This window comes from Parasteatoda tepidariorum, chromosome 9, assembly GCF_043381705.1.
Source record: "Parasteatoda tepidariorum isolate YZ-2023 chromosome 9, CAS_Ptep_4.0, whole genome shotgun sequence".
Taxonomy (NCBI): Eukaryota; Metazoa; Arthropoda; class Arachnida; order Araneae; family Theridiidae; genus Parasteatoda; species Parasteatoda tepidariorum.
Window position 1 is genome coordinate 10836390 of NC_092212.1, and position 21167 is coordinate 10857556.

Consider the following 21167-nt stretch of genomic DNA (forward strand, 5'->3'; position numbering starts at 1 on the left):
CCAACAAGGTTGCGTTAAACGTTTAACGCTACATTTTTATTGGCCGGGAAATCACGTGGTAGGATCCAGTTTTCCCTCATTCAATTCCATATTGTTTTGGTTCTCACTAGCATAAAAATAATAAAAGTATTGTTTTTCTATAAATATTTTTTTAGTTTGTTTTGATACACATATAATTTAATAGGGTAGTATTTTTTACTTTCAAATTTAGTGGATAACAATTGTAGAAAATGAGTGAAAACAATCCCACGGACAATGCGACGGATTTAAGGTTATGTCAAGGTACGTCTCTTGTGAATATCTTAATTTTTAAGATTTATTTAATTTTTTAGTTAATTTAGATTTTTTATAAAGTAAAGTTCCCTTTTAAATTATTGTCAAGTTTTTTTAAGAAAATTATTATCTTTTAGCTATGGTTAAAACCTTGTTAAGAAATTGAAAACATTCCGCTGTTTAAAATTATTTGATGCAAAATAGCTGATTATTTACTAAGCATACTATTTTTTTCGAAAAAAAAAAATTATTGTCTTTTTCGTTTTTTTTTGTTTTTTTTTGTTTCTTGTGACTTTAGCATAGAATACCTAAAATAGCATTGATGTTTTATAAATCACTACAAAGAGTGTAAAGATACCAAACATAGAAAGCTGTCGAATAATTTTAATGCGTCTTAAAATATCTCAGTATCTTAAATGTCGTCCTAACATCTTAGTTGTGAAAGTAAATTTTTAATGATCTGACAACGTGTCATTCACAGAACTATCCAACTAATTATTTATTTATACCTTTTACTCTTTCTTTATGATACCATGTAGATTTTTTCCGGATTATATAGTAATTAAGTTTGTTTAATTTTTAACTGTAGCATGATTTCCAAGATACTATTGTAGTATAATTTGATATCAGGAAAATTCCTTATTTTGTTAAGCAGGAAATACTAAATATTGAAATTTGTAAGAAGATTCCGAAGCCATGCCAATTTTAGAATCATCTGATTTTTAAAAAAATGAAATAAAAAATACTCAATTTTCGAACTTATTTTGACAAAGGAAAGAAGAAAAAAAAAACGTGGTAAGAGGGCTAACATACTTTTTACAGAAACTGTGAAAACCAATTTTTCCTATATTTCGTCAAAAGAGGATAAGAATGATATTGCGCCAAGGAGCGTAATTTCGCTATTTCCAGAATGAAATCTGTTTAATCGTAACATATTATTCCTTGAAAATTAAAACGAAAGAAAAAATTAACTTTTATTATTTATCTAAGTTTATTCCATTTATTTAATGATAACGGTATCAAGGTTATGGATATGCGATGGAAGCCCCATTTACTATTATACTATAAATGCATTAAATCAAGTAGCTTGAATAATTTAGTTTAAACAAATTATTTAATAATTTTAAGTAAATAAGGGTGTAAAAATAAACTCGATCGAAATACTTCGAAAGTATAGCCTAAAATAAATGAAGAATAAACTTTGGAATCGATATATAAAAAATACCTTTTCAAACAACTTTGGATAGAACGGAAACGCTAACTTGTTTGAAATAGCTGTCATTGTAACTATTTAATTTCCATTCCTGGTGCTAGGGGACATTCCATTTTCACATTAAACTTGTGAAATTTCAATTGTAAGCAGAATTTTTTTATGTCCTTAAAAATGTTAAGGTTTGCAGAGAAAAAAAATTGTACTGCATTGATTTTTTACAAAGTAGTGAATAATTATTTTTTTCTATCTAAGAACCTGTGCCTATAACTTATGTAAAACTTATTTTAATATCGAGTGAAATAATTTAATATGTTGTGTTACTAAATGGATAAACCCAAGAAACTGAATCGAAAATATCGAAACTTGATTTAAAAAATAATAAATGACAATTAAATAGACATGTTTTGAGAGTTCAATAATTCAAGTCACATGTTATTCAAGCCTGACAAGTCTTGAGAATGAGCGATTATATTTAAACTCTCGAAACATGTTGACTTTTACTTACCTCTTCATATTTTTTGAAGACAGTTGAGTTCTTATCATCAATTATACTGTTTTACATTTGGATCTTGATCATTATTTTGATAAGGATTTTACACTCGATAAAGTAAACATATGCATTTTAATATTTTAACAGGATTCATGTGGTCTTTATAAACGTAAGAGCATCAATATTGCAAAAGTTATATTTAACTTAAAAATTAAAATTTTGAGACCAGATATTTTGAGTTAATGAAATTAAATGTTCTATCTTTTAAGTTTTTGTGCTTCCATTTCAATATCTTAAGGACCTTACGAGCTCTCTTTAAAAAGAGAGTATCGTATCAGATATATATAAGAAAACAAAAATGATCATAGTAGCAGTATTTGGTGGTAAATGTAGCTTATCGTAATTGCAGAATATGCTGTGCGACATTTTATGGTGAATTTGCGAACGTAAGTTTCAGAATGTATCGAAACATGAGGATGCTATTTGCAAATCATCTTTATCCAAAGAAAACCGTGATTTTTTTAAACAATGAATCATACAACATGCAATATTATTTCAATACCTTATTCTTAAACATAACATATTTCAATGTTTCAAAAATTCTACTAAATATTCAGCAATTCCTTGAGTTATAGAAAAAGAAATATCGTAAATTATAGAAAACCTTGTGAATGTGCATTAGAATTGCTATACAATCTACAATTTATTTTTCAGGAACTTTTTTTTCCTTCAAACTTTCTTGCCTAGAAGACTCAATTAAAGCTGTAAAAATGATTATCCCTAAAATTTTGTATATAGCTATAATAAGTTATGTATAATTTGATTTTAGTATGAAATCCTCGAATAAATACAGCAAAAACAACATAATCTAAATAATGTCAGATAAAAAGTTCATGCATTTAAATTCTAATAAGTTAGAAAATCATAAATAATTTATAAATCGATTCAAATTTTCTTTTCGAAGGAGATTTAAATAAAAAAAAATTGCTTTTGGACAGAATATTGTTAAAATTTGTCTATTGCCCAGAAACTTCGGGATATTTTCTATTAACTATTAATTAAACCTCTCCGAGCAATCAGAGAACATTATTTCAATTTTTTTTACAGTTAGAGCTTGGTTACTTAGCAACCTAGTAAAATTAAGTATTCCTATTTTGAATTAGTCTATGGGTTATCTTAAAATATTCATTTGCGGCGGCGACTTTTCTTGGCTGTTTTCTGGACTATCGCCAAATATATAAACCTTTCTTTCAACCCAATTTTTCAAAATTTTGTCTAATCCCCCCCCCCCTATTTCAAGGGTCAGTATTCCAAATGTGTCAAAAATAATCAGAGAAAGTGCGTTTTTATGTTTGATTTCGTAACTTAATTAACAGCTAACTCTAATTAATTAGCATATTTGAGGTCACCCCTAGGAACCATTAAAACTGACACTTAGCTCGTAAAAATACGAATATTAGAGCAAAAGTCTTTTATTTTTTTTATCTTTTACTTGAATGCAAGTAAACAATTATACGAAAAGATAAAAAGAAAATTTAAGAGCTCCTTACTGAAGTACTTTGATTTAAAAGAAGCATGGAAACAAAGTTAATATTTACCCCTTGATATACGAAGATGTCTGGGAGACGTCATTTGTTTCTTGTGTCAAAACAATAATTGACTTGACTCGGACGTCTTCAACACAGAGATGCCAACTTGTTCCGGACAGCAAATAAATATTTTAAAGTGGTAGTTTATCAATTGTGATTCTTGATTTAATAAATTCAATTTAGTAGATTATAATCCACTACTATTTCTAAATGATTCGTAGGCCATTTTAAATTTGTTATGTTATGCTATACCTTTTAAAAAGCAAGCAAGAATAGTCAAATATTTGCAAAATTTAGTTTGTAGCTGTTTACCGTTTTTTTTTTAAAATTATTTTGGCGTGTCCAGAGCAGTTGGCATCTTTGTCAACATTCCGTTGCGAGTTGTTGTTTACAGTGCTATCAAAGATCATTTCTATATCAAGAAATGATATGTCAAGGGGTTAATATGCATTATAATGTGACTCATTATTATGTATCATTATTATGTATTATGCATTATTATGTATCTACTATCTAGCCTGAAACCCATGATGGTAGAGAATTGGGGTAGAAATGAAAAAGTAGCATAATACCTACTTAAATTGAGAACTCCTCTCGCTAGTTGTCTAGAGTACATGGATCAATACAAGTGAATGACTATAGTTACGGGGTTTATTCTTTTAAGAAGGAAGGTGTGTGTACATTTAGGCCGAGTTATGACTCAGGTCTGTATAAATATACTATATATATATATATATATATATAGCCCGAGAATCAGTGACGATAAATTGTTTGGATCAGACAAGCAGAAGAGCATTGATCGTACTGTGCTTGAACAATTTAAAAAGTGGGACCTATTTTGTTTTAAATAAGTTATAAATACTTGATGCTATTATCTTTCACTTGAATTGAAATCATTTAACAATTAGAATTGTAAACAATATTTGTTTCCACAGTAAACATTTATGAAGATTTTAAATGGTAAAACTGTTTTCACAAATCGTAAGACTGACTTGTAGAAACTATGTCCTTTTTAAAAATGCGAAATTTGCACCTACCAAAATGAACGTAAGAATTTAAAAGTCTTTGTCCATTTTTATTATCACTATAATTCTAAATTAAGAGAAAGTTCAAGAGAAAGTTAACCTTGAGCAGAGAAAGTTAACCTCGAAAAATACCTAATATTAAAGTTTTAATACCAAAAATTTTGAAATTATTCCATAGCGTTGCGATGCTTTTAGAGTAATAGTGTTATTGGGTGGGGGGGGGATACTTTAAACTTCCTGCGTTTATTTTGGTCCATCCAATATTTGCTTAGATAAAAGTGACAACTTTTCTAAAAATTTCTTACATGATCTTTCAAATTGTGTTAGCAGTTTTGTCATATGAAATCTTTCCAAACAATGTAAACATTGTTGATTATTAAAAGACAGTAGTAGGTTGTTAAAAAACAATGTAGGTTGTTAAAAGAAAGATTTTTTCCCCCAATGCCATCCAGGGAGGACCTACATCATTCAGGCATCTGAAGGGCAGATTTGTTGGCCACTTTTCCAGGGGGGCGCCATATTAAGTGAGCCAACGTTGCTCCCACCGTAAGAACAGATAGTACAGAGAATGAAAGAACATCCATGCGTTGCCCGGGATTCGAACTGAGAACCTTTCTGTTGCAAGACCAGTTCTCTGACTCCTACACACGTTGGTCGGCTGTTAAAAGAAAGATTGTTCACATAGATTTAGCACAGAAATTTTCACATTATTTTGGCTCGTATCTTTAGTTCAGAAGTTGGAAGGATTTTTTACTTGTACTTATTTACACTTTTGATCTTACTCTCCGCTGATTATCTATCCCAAGTGGGGTTATTAAATATTTTATATTATCTAATATTTAATTTATTTATTTGGTAGTTTAAAAGTTAAATAAAAATAAGTACCTATCAATAACAGTCCTATTTATGTATAAACACTTCTGCCAACTACTGATCTTTTTCCAAAATAATTTATCGAATGGAAAACAGTTAAAAACTTAAACTTTTAAAATTTTTGTCAGTAGCATTTTAAAAGCCTCACCATAAGAGACTTGGAGCAAAAGGAGAGTTTATACTGGTAAAACATTTTATTTTAATGTAACTTCTAAACTATTTGTAGTATTGTCTCGAATTTAGCCTCATTTGATTGAGTGTTAAAACATAAGCGGGATTGTGTCTCGCGTATGTTCCGTTTAATCAAATATTTTCGTCAACCGAATCAAATAAAATACCATCGAATTTTGATGATGGAATCTATAATATATTTTTTATTAAATTAATTATGATTATATTTTAAAATTTTAGATCGAATTGATCTACATTCAATCATTTCAGGAAGAGTCACACTGGCAATTTCAGACTTTCTTGGCATACAGCAATGTTCAGTCTTCTTAATGTTCGTTTCTTTCAAATTATTGTGAAAATTTCGCACAAATGAAATGCCTCATTTATTTAGAAGCCAATATTTTTGTTTCTAACCTTCACTGGAGTTTCTTCTTCCCCTGTTGAAACCCATTTTGTGAGTGATCTCCCAACTTTCTAACCTCTTACTAAAATACTTCTGGGTACGATTTTTGGCCGTTTGTGAGTTATTTTTACAATTTATAACTAGTATAGGTTTATTTTTTATGTACCCTTTTTTAACATAAAAAAATTTCCATATTTCTGTAACAAGAGCCAATCGGTTTATTTCACAATCTGCTATTCATGTTAAGCACAGGATTGCGTACTTTCATCTAGGAACCAGTTTCATTTTGGCCCAAAGATATTACAACGATTTTCTGATTTCAAAATGACTTTTTAAGAGTGCAGTCACATTCCTTAGATATTAATGCTTATTTCCTTTAACATTAATGCTGAAATTTACACAGTCTGGTGATTACGAAATAAGATCGTACTGAGAATTCATCTTGGAATTGCCAGACTATAGCCAAGTCAATCACAAGGTGAAGAAGCTAACCTTCATTTTAGTCGTTCAAATCGTTCATTATGACTATTTTTGAATCAGTTGGCAAATTTTTTCGTAAAAGCTCTTTTATGGGTATTTTTCTACGATATCTTACTCAAAGTATGGTTTATATGACGGAGGATCTTCTGCATCGTAGACTCTCGGATATGGAGTTTGATAACCACCAAGCAAATCACTTCGTAGAACAGAATTGTAATCAGGTGGATTGTTGTCATCAGTGCTAACACCTCCGATGGGGGGCACCCTTAGACTATTCCATTGAGGAGCTAGTCTGTTTGTTGTCAGATTAGCTCTAACTGATGAAGGAAGTTCTGTTACGTGATGAAGTTGAGTTGAAACGGAGCCATTAGTGTGGAAGGAGAAATCTTGGCTAGGTTGCTCATACTGCCTCGGAGGAGGATGTAGAATAGCATGTTGTTCGTCATCATCCGTTTGGTAGAAGTTGCAACATTTGCATTTCTTTCTGCAGAAGCAGAGAGCGACGCACAATATGCAAAAAAGGAAAACGGAAAAGAAGATGATCACTGTCCATTTGTGGTTTTCAAAATCATCGCTCAGGAGATTTCTTCCTGCATAAAAGTGGTCACTATCCTTTTGTGTACCTAAATGAGAAAAAAGATGTTTAGTTCTTGAAGCGTGTTAAGGAAAAACTAAAGCAGCCAACAGGTATGCCTCTTTCAAGTTCGTCGTTTTGAGATCACATTTGCCACACGGAATAGATCACATTAAACCTTTGCTTACGACGATAAATCTGTCATTATGGTCCAGTTGTCGTAGTAGCCGTAAGCAAAAGATTAAGGATTAACCTCCAATTAAGTACTAAAATCTATGCGAATCCTATAAATATGCGAATCCTATGTGAATCCTATAAATATACCAGGAGGGCACTGTCCACGAGAAAGTCCATTGCAAGTTTACCTCTAGATAATTTTATGGAATTCTCCTAGATTTCAAAACGTTGAAAGGTTGTTGGAGAGTTTTAATATGGTCAAGAACCCGTTGTAAATACATTGCGGGTCTTTAAATTGCAAACAGGAAAGTGGTGTCTGTTCACGACTTAACCTATGTATCAAAAACGAAATTAAAAATTATTTCATACCAGACTAAATACCTTCATAGGGTTTCTAATAGAAAATGACTCATGTGAAGTTTTATCTTTCAAATTTTTCCTTTGTAGTTGTTTAAATTAAGAGTAAACAATTTTGTTTAAATTATTCTATGATGAAAATAATTTTAGGGTGAAACCTTACAGTGATTTGTGAAGAGAAAAAAATAAAATTGGCGAGTTTTTTCAGTAAATTTTTAGGATAGCGTGTTAAATCAGGCCATTCTAGGTTGGTGCCGGAATTTAACTGTCCATTTTAAAAGTTGCGTGTGAGATCAGTTTGCATTTTTTTCCGAATGAGTCTTAGTGGATTCTCAGTACTGAAAACTGTGAGTAAGAGAAGATAGCTTTTTTTCTGCTTGTGATTTAGTGGGTTCTCAATCGCAAAGTTTAGGAACAAGATCGGATTACATTTTTTTTCCCGAATGTATTTTAGTGGACTCGTAGCTAAAAAATTTGAGTGTAAGATCAGATTCCATTTTCTTTTTTATAGATTACGTTTTATTGAATTCCTGGTGCTAAAATGAATAAATGTAGTTTCTCAAGTTAAAATTAACATTAGATAATATCAAATTTCGCACAAAATTTTTGAATGATAGATAATGATTAATAAGTTAACGTTTTTCTACGTCCTGTAATATCAGTTATTATTTTCTCCTTGTGCTTTCTATAGTATTGTTTAAAATTCGGTTAATTTTTTTTTGTTTAAATTGTTTTATAACTATCTGAAAACCAGTTCTTGTGGGAATGAATTTTTTTTTTTAAATTCAATGAATCGGTTTTAATGAACTCTGTGCAATTGTGGACAAAATTGAAAGGCATGTACTAGCAAATTAAATACGTAATTACACTTTTCTAATATAGTAATTTATTACTCTTTTTAATGAATTCAATTGACTACCTTTTTTGGTGTAATTCGATCACAATAAGAAAATTTCGTTTTTAAAAGTTTTACTCATCAAAAAAAAAGTTTAAAATGACTTAATATTAATTCGAAAGTTAAACTGTTCGTGGCCGACTAATCTTTATCAAGGTTTACCCAATCAGACAGTGTTAACCAATATATTGGCAAAAATTTAATCTTTTTAGATTGCAATTACCGTTTATTTATTTATTGTTCCACATACATATGTAGGCTTAATACAAACTGCGATTTATAGGCCATTGTCAAGTTGAAAAACAGGTTGCTTAAGTTAGAAAAGAACTTCAAAATGTTACATTCAGAGTTACGGAGGCATGCGAAGACGTTAAATCCACCTTTCAGTTTTTATTATTTTAGTAATGACGAAAAATTCGGCCAAGGAGGCCTTTAATTGCTGTTTACTTTATAATATCTAGATTTATAGAAACTTGTTTCAGATACGTAACTTTAAACAAGATAAACGCACGATTTCATACAGCTTTCAAAATACTATTTTGGTGACGTTGCCGCAACAAATTATCTATGTTGATTCCACTTGTGCTGGACATTTAAGATATAAAAAATATATAAAATATTGTTTAAGAATTCTGTCATAAATTTCTACTAAAGACCGTTTTAAGGTTAATAAGAGATAAGAATTAGCAGAGATCACTGCTCACTTTCAAATGTTAAAAAATAAGAAATTGACTGCATTCTATGAAGAAAAAATTGCGCCTGCAGTAAAAGAATCTTGATAATAAATCAAAATACTTCAATTTTTTCATCGATATTCCCCAGGAAATATCACAGATAAATAAATATTACTATGATTAAAACAAAAAACAACGTGAATAATGCACAAATGAAAGTACATAAAGTGACATACTATAGTTTCAGATCTATAAACAAGAACCTTACCTTCCTCTTGCAAGAACCTTTGATTAAACCAATTTACAAGTGTTAGTCTCTTTACTTCTCATCCAGCAATTTTTTTTTTCATTTTAAAAACGTCGTTGAACAGCTGACCCGATTTTTGGGTATACGACTACTAATGTTGAACTCCGAAGCCTTGTAACTTTAAACCCAATCCAGAAGACAAGGGAACTCCTGGATCAAATATTGGGAGAAATTTGCCTTCGTGGAGGTCTTTTTGATGGAACTAACCAGCATTTGCTTTGCATGGAGATGAAATGTACGAGAACCTCAAACGGTTAGCCTGACTGCAAAGAGACTTTCTAACCATTGATCCGTCAACCACTGAGGATACTTCAAGTCAGCACTGTAGCTGGTGCAAGCCGGATGCGGACTCGTATCAACCAGACATCTCCGGGATTTGAACCCAGATCACCTCATTGGACGGCGAACGCTCTATCCTCTGAGCCACCACGGCTCTTAACCTTGTTTATAAAACTAAAACTATATTATGCCTATTTATGTAGTTTCATTCATGCTTCATTCGCGGTGTTTTTTCTTTTACCTACATAACACAAACTGTCACCCTTTTTCTAATTGAATTAAATATGACTAGTGGGCTGCCCCCCACCTGCTCGCTAACGCTCGCCAACTCCCGAAAATTGCTACGCAATCTTATATGGTTTGCTTCGCAAACCAAGATCGCTTCGCTCGCTTCTAACTTAGGTACATTGCAAATGCACAAAATTCTAGGAATTCAAAACATTCATTCAAATCCATATAAAAACTTTTTTTTTAAAATCATTTTTAGTAAATACTTTACATCTTTTTATTTTACATCTTTTTAGTAAATACTAAGTCATTAAAATAAATTTGAATTCAAATAAGTGACATGTAATTCGGTAAACCTATTAGAAATGTGCTATAGTATAATTGATGATATAAATCAAAAAACGTCAATAAATTCGTGAAAAAAGCGCTTTCGACAAAATACTAAAATAGAGATCTATCGACAAAGACTACTCACTTCTGCCTAGCTTAATAGTATGAGATTGCCGCAGCTGATGCTCTCTGGTTATTTCACTTTCCGTTCTTAAAAGCGCTATATATTGAGCCACCTCAGCTAGATTTGGCATGTGACATTTTTAGCGACATTCATTGGTCGATTCACCGTATAAGAGAAATAGTAACGTAAACAAAACAAAGTAAACGTTGCCACCGACGGAAAAGAAATACAGCCAAAATTTGGGAACTATGGTATATATATATTAGATGTTACCTATAGATAATATTCCTTATTAAGTATGATATCACTATAATTTTTAACATTATCTTTATTCTTCCTAAACTTTTGACCTAAATGTTCTGAGTTATCTCGAGTTCATATGCACTAGATTATTTCTCGATTATTCGAGTTAGTGTAGACTACGACTAAATCGGATGTGGATCACGACTATCATTTCATCGGATCAAGTTGTTGGATTTCGTTTTACTGAGTTTTTGGAATATAAAATAAAGATTTTTTTTGCGGTAGTTTTAAAAATAGAAAATAAACTGGAACAAAAAAAAAAGAAATCCTTGAAATATTTGATAGCTCGGTTAAAGCGGACACTCGGATAATCTCGGATCAAATAATCGGGACTCTACTGTATATTGTAACTAATTAAGCATAAGAAACCCGGGCTTAGTATATATTGCTGATGGGATTTGTTTTATCTGATTTTTAATGAGCAAAGGAAAACGCCCTGCTTCAATTTGCATTGTTTGAAGTTTGTTTAAGCGTTTTCGCTTTTGCCTGCAAAAATCAAAGAAACAAATTCTTTTTATAACTCGGAAAATTAATCATTTCATTCGCTTTAGCTACCATAAATTCTAAATGGAGATATAAAACAAGGTATGGTAATTTTAAGGGACTACAGCTAATATAATCTATTGATTTCAAACATAATAAATATAATACTAATATTAAAATTGTACACTTACTTCCAAATATCTTCTCCATATCGGTATTTGAAGTTGTATAATAAATCCAATAAAACAACAGCTTTAATTATTTTCCTACTACAACTCATTGCAAAAATGAAAATGAAAATAAAAGAAATTTTCTTTCACCTTTATCAATCAATTTGATTTGTTCAATGGATAATAATGAATGCATTGATTTTAATCAAGTTCAATTTACGATAATGGAGTCTTTCTTTGATATTTGAGTACATAAATCAATCTCAAAATAGCATAACTAATCGACTGTTACTGGGTAACTTTTCTTTTTGTTGTATAAGATTTCTTTTAAAACAGATTTTAGTTACTTTCACATTGCTGATTTCAGATCTGCGATCGGCTTCTCTCTACACGCTGCAGTTTTCATGCAATTTAATAATACATTCCAACCAGATTTTTTTTTATTTCACTCAGGCTATTACTCAGTGTGCCCACTCCTCTGCTACGTACGGAGTGGTAGGAAGAAGGCAATAATACATTTCAGTTAATTTTGTGATACTTTAAAGTAATGTATTTTTCAGTCTTGAGTGACATATTCAAAGAAATAGACCAGTGTTTAAGTATGTATATAAACCTATACGTTCAGTTAAAATTTCCTGGCGTTATCTATTGCTTCAGCTTTAAAATGCACTGTGCAATGACTCAAGATCCAAATATAAATATATTCATGTATATATATAAATGAATGTTTGTCTGTCTGTGTGTCCTATACAGATTCCTAAACCGTCAGCTCAACAGCAATGAAATTTGGCATATAGATAGTTCGAAACACGAGGAAAGTCACTGCCGATATTAGAATATTCTATGACGATCCGTTTGAGTGGGATGAGAGGAAAACGAAATGAAATTTTCTGATTGATAAAGCACCAGCCGGGGCTTTAAAATTAGCTTGGACCATTCGATTTTTCAAGTATAAAGATAACGTGAGAGATATTACCTAGCTTATAGCTCTATTTGATGAAAATAAATTAGTGCTTTAATATTTAATTATTTTTATTATATTAATTATTTTCATTAACATTTAACTATATTTTCATTTAATATTAAATGCTAACGAAAAGTTTCGTAAGCTTTATACCAAATTACGCTACCGGTAAAGCGTGGTGGTAAGTATACTTACCACGGCCTTCAAAAGGGTTAACACCCTGTTACTAAATGATTGGCAGGTACTCACATTTAAAAAAATATACACATTTTAGGTTAAAATCCAAAATATATATTAATTCTTAAAATCCAAATATATAATAAATTTTTGGTAAGTTTTATTCCAAATTTGGATACCGGTGAGCATTCTTTGACTAAATGATTGGTACTTACATTCAAAAAGAAATCTGACATTAAAATTTAGCCTAAAATTCAAAATATTTTAAGCCGAAGGAAGTTTTCCGTAGTCTTATTAAGCAATCAACAATATAAACCAATAAATACAATTAATATAAAAAATAAATTATCAAGCAGTAGCTGTCGCCTTATCAACGCATACCATGACGATACATGCACACTGTTTACTAAATCTCTTGAACATAGTTGAAAAGTGTGATGACGTCCAAATAAGATGCGCACGGCATCAAACCCAAAACAAGACCCATTTTGCCAATGGGTAATGAATTTTTTGGAGATTTAACTACCATTTCATTAATTAAAATAAATAAAATATAAAATACCTAAATTCATAGAATTTGGTTTAATACAACAATGCAAAAATTGATTCTTGCGATGCAATCAATTGGGGCAAATCACGCAATACAAAAAGCCAACCTTTGTTTATAATACGTTTTCTGCCTGACGTAAAACTCCTTTCTGCTTACTCCATTTCAAAAATATAATCTTGAAAATGCTTTTATTAGTTTCTTTTTTTAAAGAAATACATAAATTGCAATCGTTCCAAAAAGAAATTTTACTTTAATGTAAGTGATTGTACGTTCTGTATTATCTGTGATAATACGAGTACGTTAATATATGTGATACTTTATACCTATATGAAACTTTAAAGTACGTAAGTATAATGGGCATTCTGTATTATACGTGAAATTACGAGCTTTGACGATTAGTTTTTTAATTTTTTTTTAATTTTTATTTTATTTCTGCCAGTAGCACTTAATGAACATCATTTGCTGGAGTGAAAAATTGCCCACCAGAACATGCGGCAAAACAAATAACAATAGAATTCACTATTCAACTATAATTAAATAAATATAAATTTAACAAAAGTCAATGAATGCAAGGTTTGTAATTTTTCTCTAGCCCTTCAAATTTCACTCAAAAAGGGTACCAGAGACCGGCATGCTCCAAGATGTGTACTCGTACAATATTCTTCACAGATACTATTGCATAAAGTACAATTTGGAGTTAATAGCAATTTAAACATATATAGATAACCAGACTTCAATCTTGCTCGAGTGCAGCTGCAACGACTATCGACGAATCTCCACTTTAGTATTTCCAAATATATCGATTTTTTAATGGGAACTTAGAGGACTTTGTGACCTCGACATATTTAAAGTGCGCCAGTCACAATTTAATGCATGGGTATATTATTCATTATTTGTATTACAGTCAACTGAAGTTAATTTGACGAACGGGCATGAATTTGTCCATTTCTGAAAAAAAAAACTGTTTGGGTGGCAAAAAACTGTATCTAGTTCATGCAATATAAGTAAATAGCCATCGTGGATTTTTAAAGGAAACCAACCAGCACCATGCCGTCTAGTTGCCTAGAAAACGATAGCTCGTCCTTCGCGATTAGTCCTACAATATGGTCAGTTTCTTTCTTCGTTTGATCTCCACATCTGCGTCACATAGGGAGGACAACTTGAAACCTAGCACGGTTAGTCTGACAGCAAAAGGGATTCTAAGACATGATTTATCCATTGAGAATATTCTACATTAACACTGTGATTAGCGTAATCTTGAGCTGAATTCGTATCGATAAGCCACAGCAGGGACTCGAACCATAGGTCACCTCTTTGGGAGATGAGAGCTTTATCTCATAAGTCACAACTAATTGTGGTCACCAAATAATTGTGGAATTTTTATACCTGAATTTTCATATAATGTTTTAGTTGGGCAATGTTAGAAAATTTTCTTAGGAAAATTGAGGATACTTTGCCTATTTCTCACTAACTGTCACAGAATGTCGAAACAAGTATGCGATACAAACTGGAAGTTGCTGATCTTTCTACATATGACATGATCATCACTGAAACCTTTCATGACTTCAACTCATTGATTTTTTTTTCATTTCCATCGAGTTAAGAATAATAAAAAGGAAAGGAAGCAAGAGACCTTCTGGTAACAAAATGTCTTAAGATTTTTTTTAAAGCATTGCCTGTCAAAAATTTGAAACATTGTTTTCTATTTGAGAAAACAAAACAAAGAAAAGTTCTTCACTTTTTCGAAAATCTAACATTTCTCTGACCGAGGTTATATTCCAAACGGCATTTACCAAAGCAACTGTGTGATTGTCAATATTCACAGGTGTAAGTCAACAACCACCAATTTCGGTCATTCACAGTAACATATAAACTCTCTTTTTCTACTCACTTTCCCCAATAATTATCTACTAGATGTTTATAACGAATCTATAACAATTTAATGAGTGTCTGGTATAAATATCATTTATAAAGATAATAAATAATATTAAATTATTTTTCAGCTATTTTCCAGTATATTTTTGCTTTATCTACCTCTGCTCAATAAACATTTCCAATATGTTGATTTCAAAGACAGTTTTTAATCGAAAACATCAGATGGCAAAAATTATAACAGTTGTAGAAATAACATTGGTCCTCAATTTTTTTTTAGTGATTTAAATATATCTAAATACCATAGGTCAATTTGTTAAGATCAGAATCAAGAGAAAATATTATTCCCTCGCTCTAGTTTATAAAGAACACGAGACTTATAGAAGCTATGGAATTCTGCCAACCTTGGAAAACATCTTCCCCAAAAAGCGTTAAAACTGACAGTTGATAGATAATATATTTTCATAAATTAGTACAATCTTTATTTTTTATGCTATACATGTTATTTGTCTTGCGTGACCCTCGGAAATTGTGTGTGTTCATTTCCTTGAAGCAAATCTCCGAGAACTACACTTGCATAATCAGGTGGTGGATCGTCAGCATTCACTGAATGGACTGCAGCTGGAATACTTGGTATATTATATATATGAGATTCACTGGGTGCGTTGTATGGATGTGGGACACTAGGAGCATTCATAAAGTCATACCGCGGAGGAGCATTAGCGATTTCAAGAGGTGCTTGAAAATTAGAACTGCCTTGGGCAAATATGGTTGCAGTGGCCAGCGTTTCCTCAAAATTGGCTCTGTTGTAAAACGAAAGCGTGTTTGGTTCCGTTGAAAGAGTTCCAAAATCGGTTAACTGTCGAGGTTGCTGTTGAACTGGTGGTTGCCAAGTGGTAGTTGCTGGGGCTCTTGCATGACTAGGATTTTCCAGAGAGTGATCATCGTAACAGCAACATCCCTCACAGTCAATGTTATCGTCGTTTGAACCCTCACGTTCATCTTTGCAGGCGTGTCGACAATAAAGACGGCAGCATACCCACATCATGGAGAATATGGCTACTACCATCATGTAAATTATAAACTCTGGACTATTCATCTTTTTTTCATAAGTTTTCTTCCAGTATTATAATGATCATCGTTGTCGAAGCTTGCAGCTAAACAAAAGAACAGAAAGAATTCAGTTTTTAATTATGAACCTATAAAACAAGCTGAATTATTTGAATTATTTTCAATTGATTGTTACACTAATTAACATTATTATTTGATGAAGAATATTTAGTTAAAATAAATACCATACTTCTCATTAAAACACACAATTTTCAAGGTATTTATATATATATATATATATATATATATATATATATATATATATATATATATATATATATATATATATATATATATATATATATATATATATATATATATATATATATATATATATATATATATATATATATATATATATATATATATATATATATATATATATATATATATATATATATATATATATATATATATATATATATATATATATATATATATATATATATATATATATATATATATATATATATATATATATATATATATATATATATATATATATATATATATATATATATATATATATATATATATATATATATATATATATATATATATATATATATATATATATATATATATATATATATATATATATATATATATATATATATATATATATATATATATATATATATATATATATATATATATATATATATATATATATATATATATATATATATATATATATATATATATATATATATATATATATATATATATATATATATATATATATATATATATATATATATATATATATATATATATATATATATATATATATATATATATATATATATATATATATATATATATATATATATATATATATATATATATATATATATATATATATATATATATATATATATATATATATATATATATATATATATATATATATATATATATATATATATATATATATATATATATATATATATATATATATATATATATATATATATATATATATATATATATATATATATATATATATATATATATATATATATATATATATATATATATATATATATATATATATATATATATATATATATATATATATATATATATATATATATATATATATATATATATATATATATATATATATATATATATATATATATATATATATATATATATATATATATATATATATATATATATATATATATATATATATATATATATATATATATATATATATATATATATATATATATATATATATATATATATATATATATATATATATATATATATATATATATATATATATATATATATATATATATATATATATATATATATATATATATATATATATATATATATATATATATATATATATATATATATATATATATATATATATATATATATATATATATATATATATATATATATATATATATATATATATATATATATATATATATATATATATATATATANAGAGAGAGAGAGAGAGAGAGAGAGAGAGAGAGAGAGAGATTTTTTTACGAAAATGGTCCTCAAAAAATTACAACAAATATATTTTAGTTCGTGGGCCACAAAAAGAGGCTTCGCTGAGCGAATGCGGCCCGGGGGCTGCGAGTTGATAACCACTCTTCTAGAGTTTACATGTTCTTCATCATTCCATGTCTCTACCAAAACAAAGATAGAAAAATAACTCGTTACACTGTTAGAAATTTCTAGGAAAAATGGTTAAATGACAATTCGTTTAATTGTTATTTTACCATATTCAAACAAAATAGTCAAATTACCGTAAATAAGATGGTTTTCAATCTGTTAACTGTGAGAAAAACCGTTTACTAACTGTTTTTACCTAATACGGTTAAGCAATCAGAATTTTATCGCACCAACTAAGCCGTACCAACCAGTGGTGGTACGGTTGTTCCTGTTTTTCAGTGGCGCCATCTATGGAAAGGAATTCGACTTCTGCCACGCCATTCACACAACGACAACCCGTTTATAGGGCGGGTCACATTCACACACAAAGGAGAAAGGACATAGAACACACACAGAGAGAAAGAGACACCCATGCGTTGCCCGGGATTCGAACCCAGAACCTTTCTGATGCAAAGGACAGTTCCCTGCCCCCTACACAGACTGGTCGGCACTTAGTTCCTTAACTCTGTGTGTAAGATTGACAGATTAGCCGACAGGGCTAATCTGTCAATCTCATGACCGACAGAACTAGAGTTCGAGTTCTAGCGTTGACACCGCAAAATTTCCTCCATTCTCTTCACTACATGCAGAGCATCCAGCGCCCAGCACTCCCTAGTTTGTGTATTACACATTTGTATCCTGCACTATTATTTTGTAACTTTAGAGGTGTTTGGGTCATGCGATTTCTTCATGCGATTTCTTTAAAGCTTCAGGTGTTTGAGAAACCGGCAATAAATTACGAACGAAGAATAGTATTTACTAACACCGTAAACCAGAACATGCAGCAATAAGCTTGAAAGTACATCGATCGCTTTGGTTATTCGATGCAATAAAGTCATTATATTTCGTAAACTCAACTAAAATATTCCCGGAGGTATAGATTTTTTTTTTATAAAAAAATTATTTTATTTTACTTACGTTTTCTAAGTATAACTTTAAAAATATTCAATAAAATTAATCAGAATGTTTGGAGATATTTTTGACTAATAAAAAAATTTCAAAGAAATTCCTTAAAAATTGAGCAAGATATTATTTAAAATAGTCCTTTGATACATGAGTGAAAAACATTAAAAAAAAAAAAAAATTCTCCATAATTTCGCTGTGAAACGCCTTTGGTAACTTATGAAGTAAGACCGATTTGAATCAGGTTATCAGATTTCTAGAAATGTAAGTTTTTATTGCTTAACCCCTTGGGGACGGGTGATAGGATTTCCATGAAATTTCATTTTCTATTATAATGCAAAATTTGAAAACAAATGATACTACCCTATAATAATTGATCAAAGAGCAAGATGTGATCATATAAGGGAAAAATATATGTATATAAATATATATCTTATGAATAACTACAACATTTAGTATTTAATATTGGAAAATTCAGAAACTTAATGAGTTAAATTACTCAAAGTACAATAGGTTAATAATAAACACGTTATTGAATTTCTTTTTTTTATTGCTCTGTTAAAGCACTAGTGCATGTTCCAAATTATGAAATTCTGCAACTAATAATTTAAAGGATTCAGAATGTAAAGGATTTTTATTGAACTCGTATTGCATTTTGTCGCTCCAATAAAAATCATGCTTTTAAAGTCAAAACTTCGGTAGGTAATGGGTAAAGTACTCGGAGTGCAAAACACTTATTTTAATCAAACATTGTATTTTGTTTCGCTTAATAAAAACACAGATCATGTTTTTCAAGTGAAAACTTCTTTAGGTAATGGGTAAAGTACTCGGAGTGCAAAACACTTATATTGAGCAAGCATTGTATTTTGTTCTGCTTAATAAAAATACAGATCATGTTTTTCAAGTGAAAACGTCGGTAGGTAATGGGAAAAGTACTCGCAGTGCAAAACACTTATATTGAGCAAGCATTGTATTTTGTTTCGCTTAATAAAAACACAGATCTCGTTTTTAAAGTGAAACCTCGGTAGCTAATGGGTTAAAATACTCGAAGTACAAAACACTTATATTAAGCATGCATTGTATTTTGTTACGTTCAATAAAACACAGATCATGTTTTTTAACGGAAAACTAATGGGTTAAAGTACTCGAAGTACAAAACATTAATATTGAGCGCGCATTATATTTTGTTACGTTCAATAAAACACAGATCATGTTTTTAAACGGAAAACTTCGACAACTAATGGGTTAAAGTACTCGGAGTACAAAACATTGAGTTCGCAATATATTTTGTTTCACGCAATAAAAACACAAATCATGTTTTTGAAGGAAATTTTTTTACAGCTAATGGGCTAAAGTACTCGAAATACAAAACATTAATACTGAGCACGCATTGTATTTTGCTTCGCTAAATAAAAACACGCATCATGTTTTTAAAGGAGCAAATTTGACAACTAATGGATCAAAATACTTTAAATTCAAAGCGTCAATATTGAACATGCATGGTATTTTGTTTCGCTTTAGAAAAACACAGATCCTGTTTTTTAAAGTGAAAACTTCGGCAGGTAATGGATAAAAGTACTCAAAAATCAAAACATTAATATTCAGTACATATTGTATTTTTTTTTCGTTCAATAGCGTGATCATGTTTTTAAAGTGAAAACTTCGGCAGCTAATGGATTTAAGTTCTCAAAATTCAAAACATTAATACTCAGCATACATTGTATTTATTTTTGCTTAAAAGCTCAGATCATTTTTTAAATTTGAAAACTTCCGCAGCTTTTGGGTAAAGATATACAACAATAAATATTAACAAAGTATACAACAATAAAAAAATAAAAATGTAAACAACAATAAGTACAATAAGTATAAGTACAAAAAATAAATATTGAACGCGCATTACATTTTCTTCGCACTGCAAAAGAACTAGGATTTAAAAATTAAATTTTCAAAACTGCAGCAATAGAAGAAAATTATGCCAAAGCTGTTATCACTTAAACGTTTCCATATTATTTTAAGTTATGTATTGAAATTCAAAAAAAAAAAAAAATACTTACCAGCTTGTGTTTGAGTCGTGCATTCTAAAAGTATGATTAAAATGGAACATTTGAATAAACACTTATAAAATATGAAGAAAACTGTGTTTGATCTTTGATTTATTAGGTTCGCCTATTCGGTTTTTTCCCCTTTTTCTAATACTGATAAGGCTTCTTTTTTTCTTTCTTTATTAATCCTTTATCTTATTTTTTCTTTCAATCGTTTGACTTACACTCGTATCTAATTTTAGGATCAACTTTTGTTTAAAATTTATATTGTGATACATTTTATAAAGTTTTGAGTAAATTGAAATATTGATTCTTTAAGAATCTTTTATATTTTCCCTCTCTGGCCAGAACTTTTGACATCTGAAACGCTTTAAGAAATTCTTTTAAATCTTCCTATACACACACACATGCATATATATATACAAGGTCTGGCTATTAATTT

General features: G+C 29.4%; 2 protein-coding genes across 2 annotated transcripts; both read right to left on the reverse strand.

The window, feature by feature from the left end:
- Positions 1-5824: 5824 nt before the first annotated feature.
- Positions 5825-11633, reverse strand: LOC139426483 (uncharacterized). Its single transcript, XM_071185574.1, has 2 exons — positions 11440-11633; positions 5825-7140 (listed from the first exon to the last, which is right to left on the reverse strand). The coding sequence occupies exons 1-2, from the start codon at positions 11456-11458 to the stop codon at positions 6629-6631; spliced, it is 531 nt and encodes a 176-aa protein (XP_071041675.1). The 5' UTR covers positions 11459-11633; the 3' UTR covers positions 5825-6628.
- A 1857-nt stretch (positions 11634-13490) lies between these two features.
- On the reverse strand, positions 13491-21157 carry LOC107442620 (uncharacterized). Its single transcript, XM_016056231.4, has 2 exons — positions 20738-21157; positions 13491-16138 (listed from the first exon to the last, which is right to left on the reverse strand). Exon 2 carries the CDS (start codon positions 16078-16080, stop codon positions 15484-15486), a length of 597 nt encoding a protein of 198 aa, XP_015911717.1. The 5' UTR covers positions 16081-16138; positions 20738-21157; the 3' UTR covers positions 13491-15483.
- Between the last annotated feature and the right edge of the window lie 10 nt (positions 21158-21167).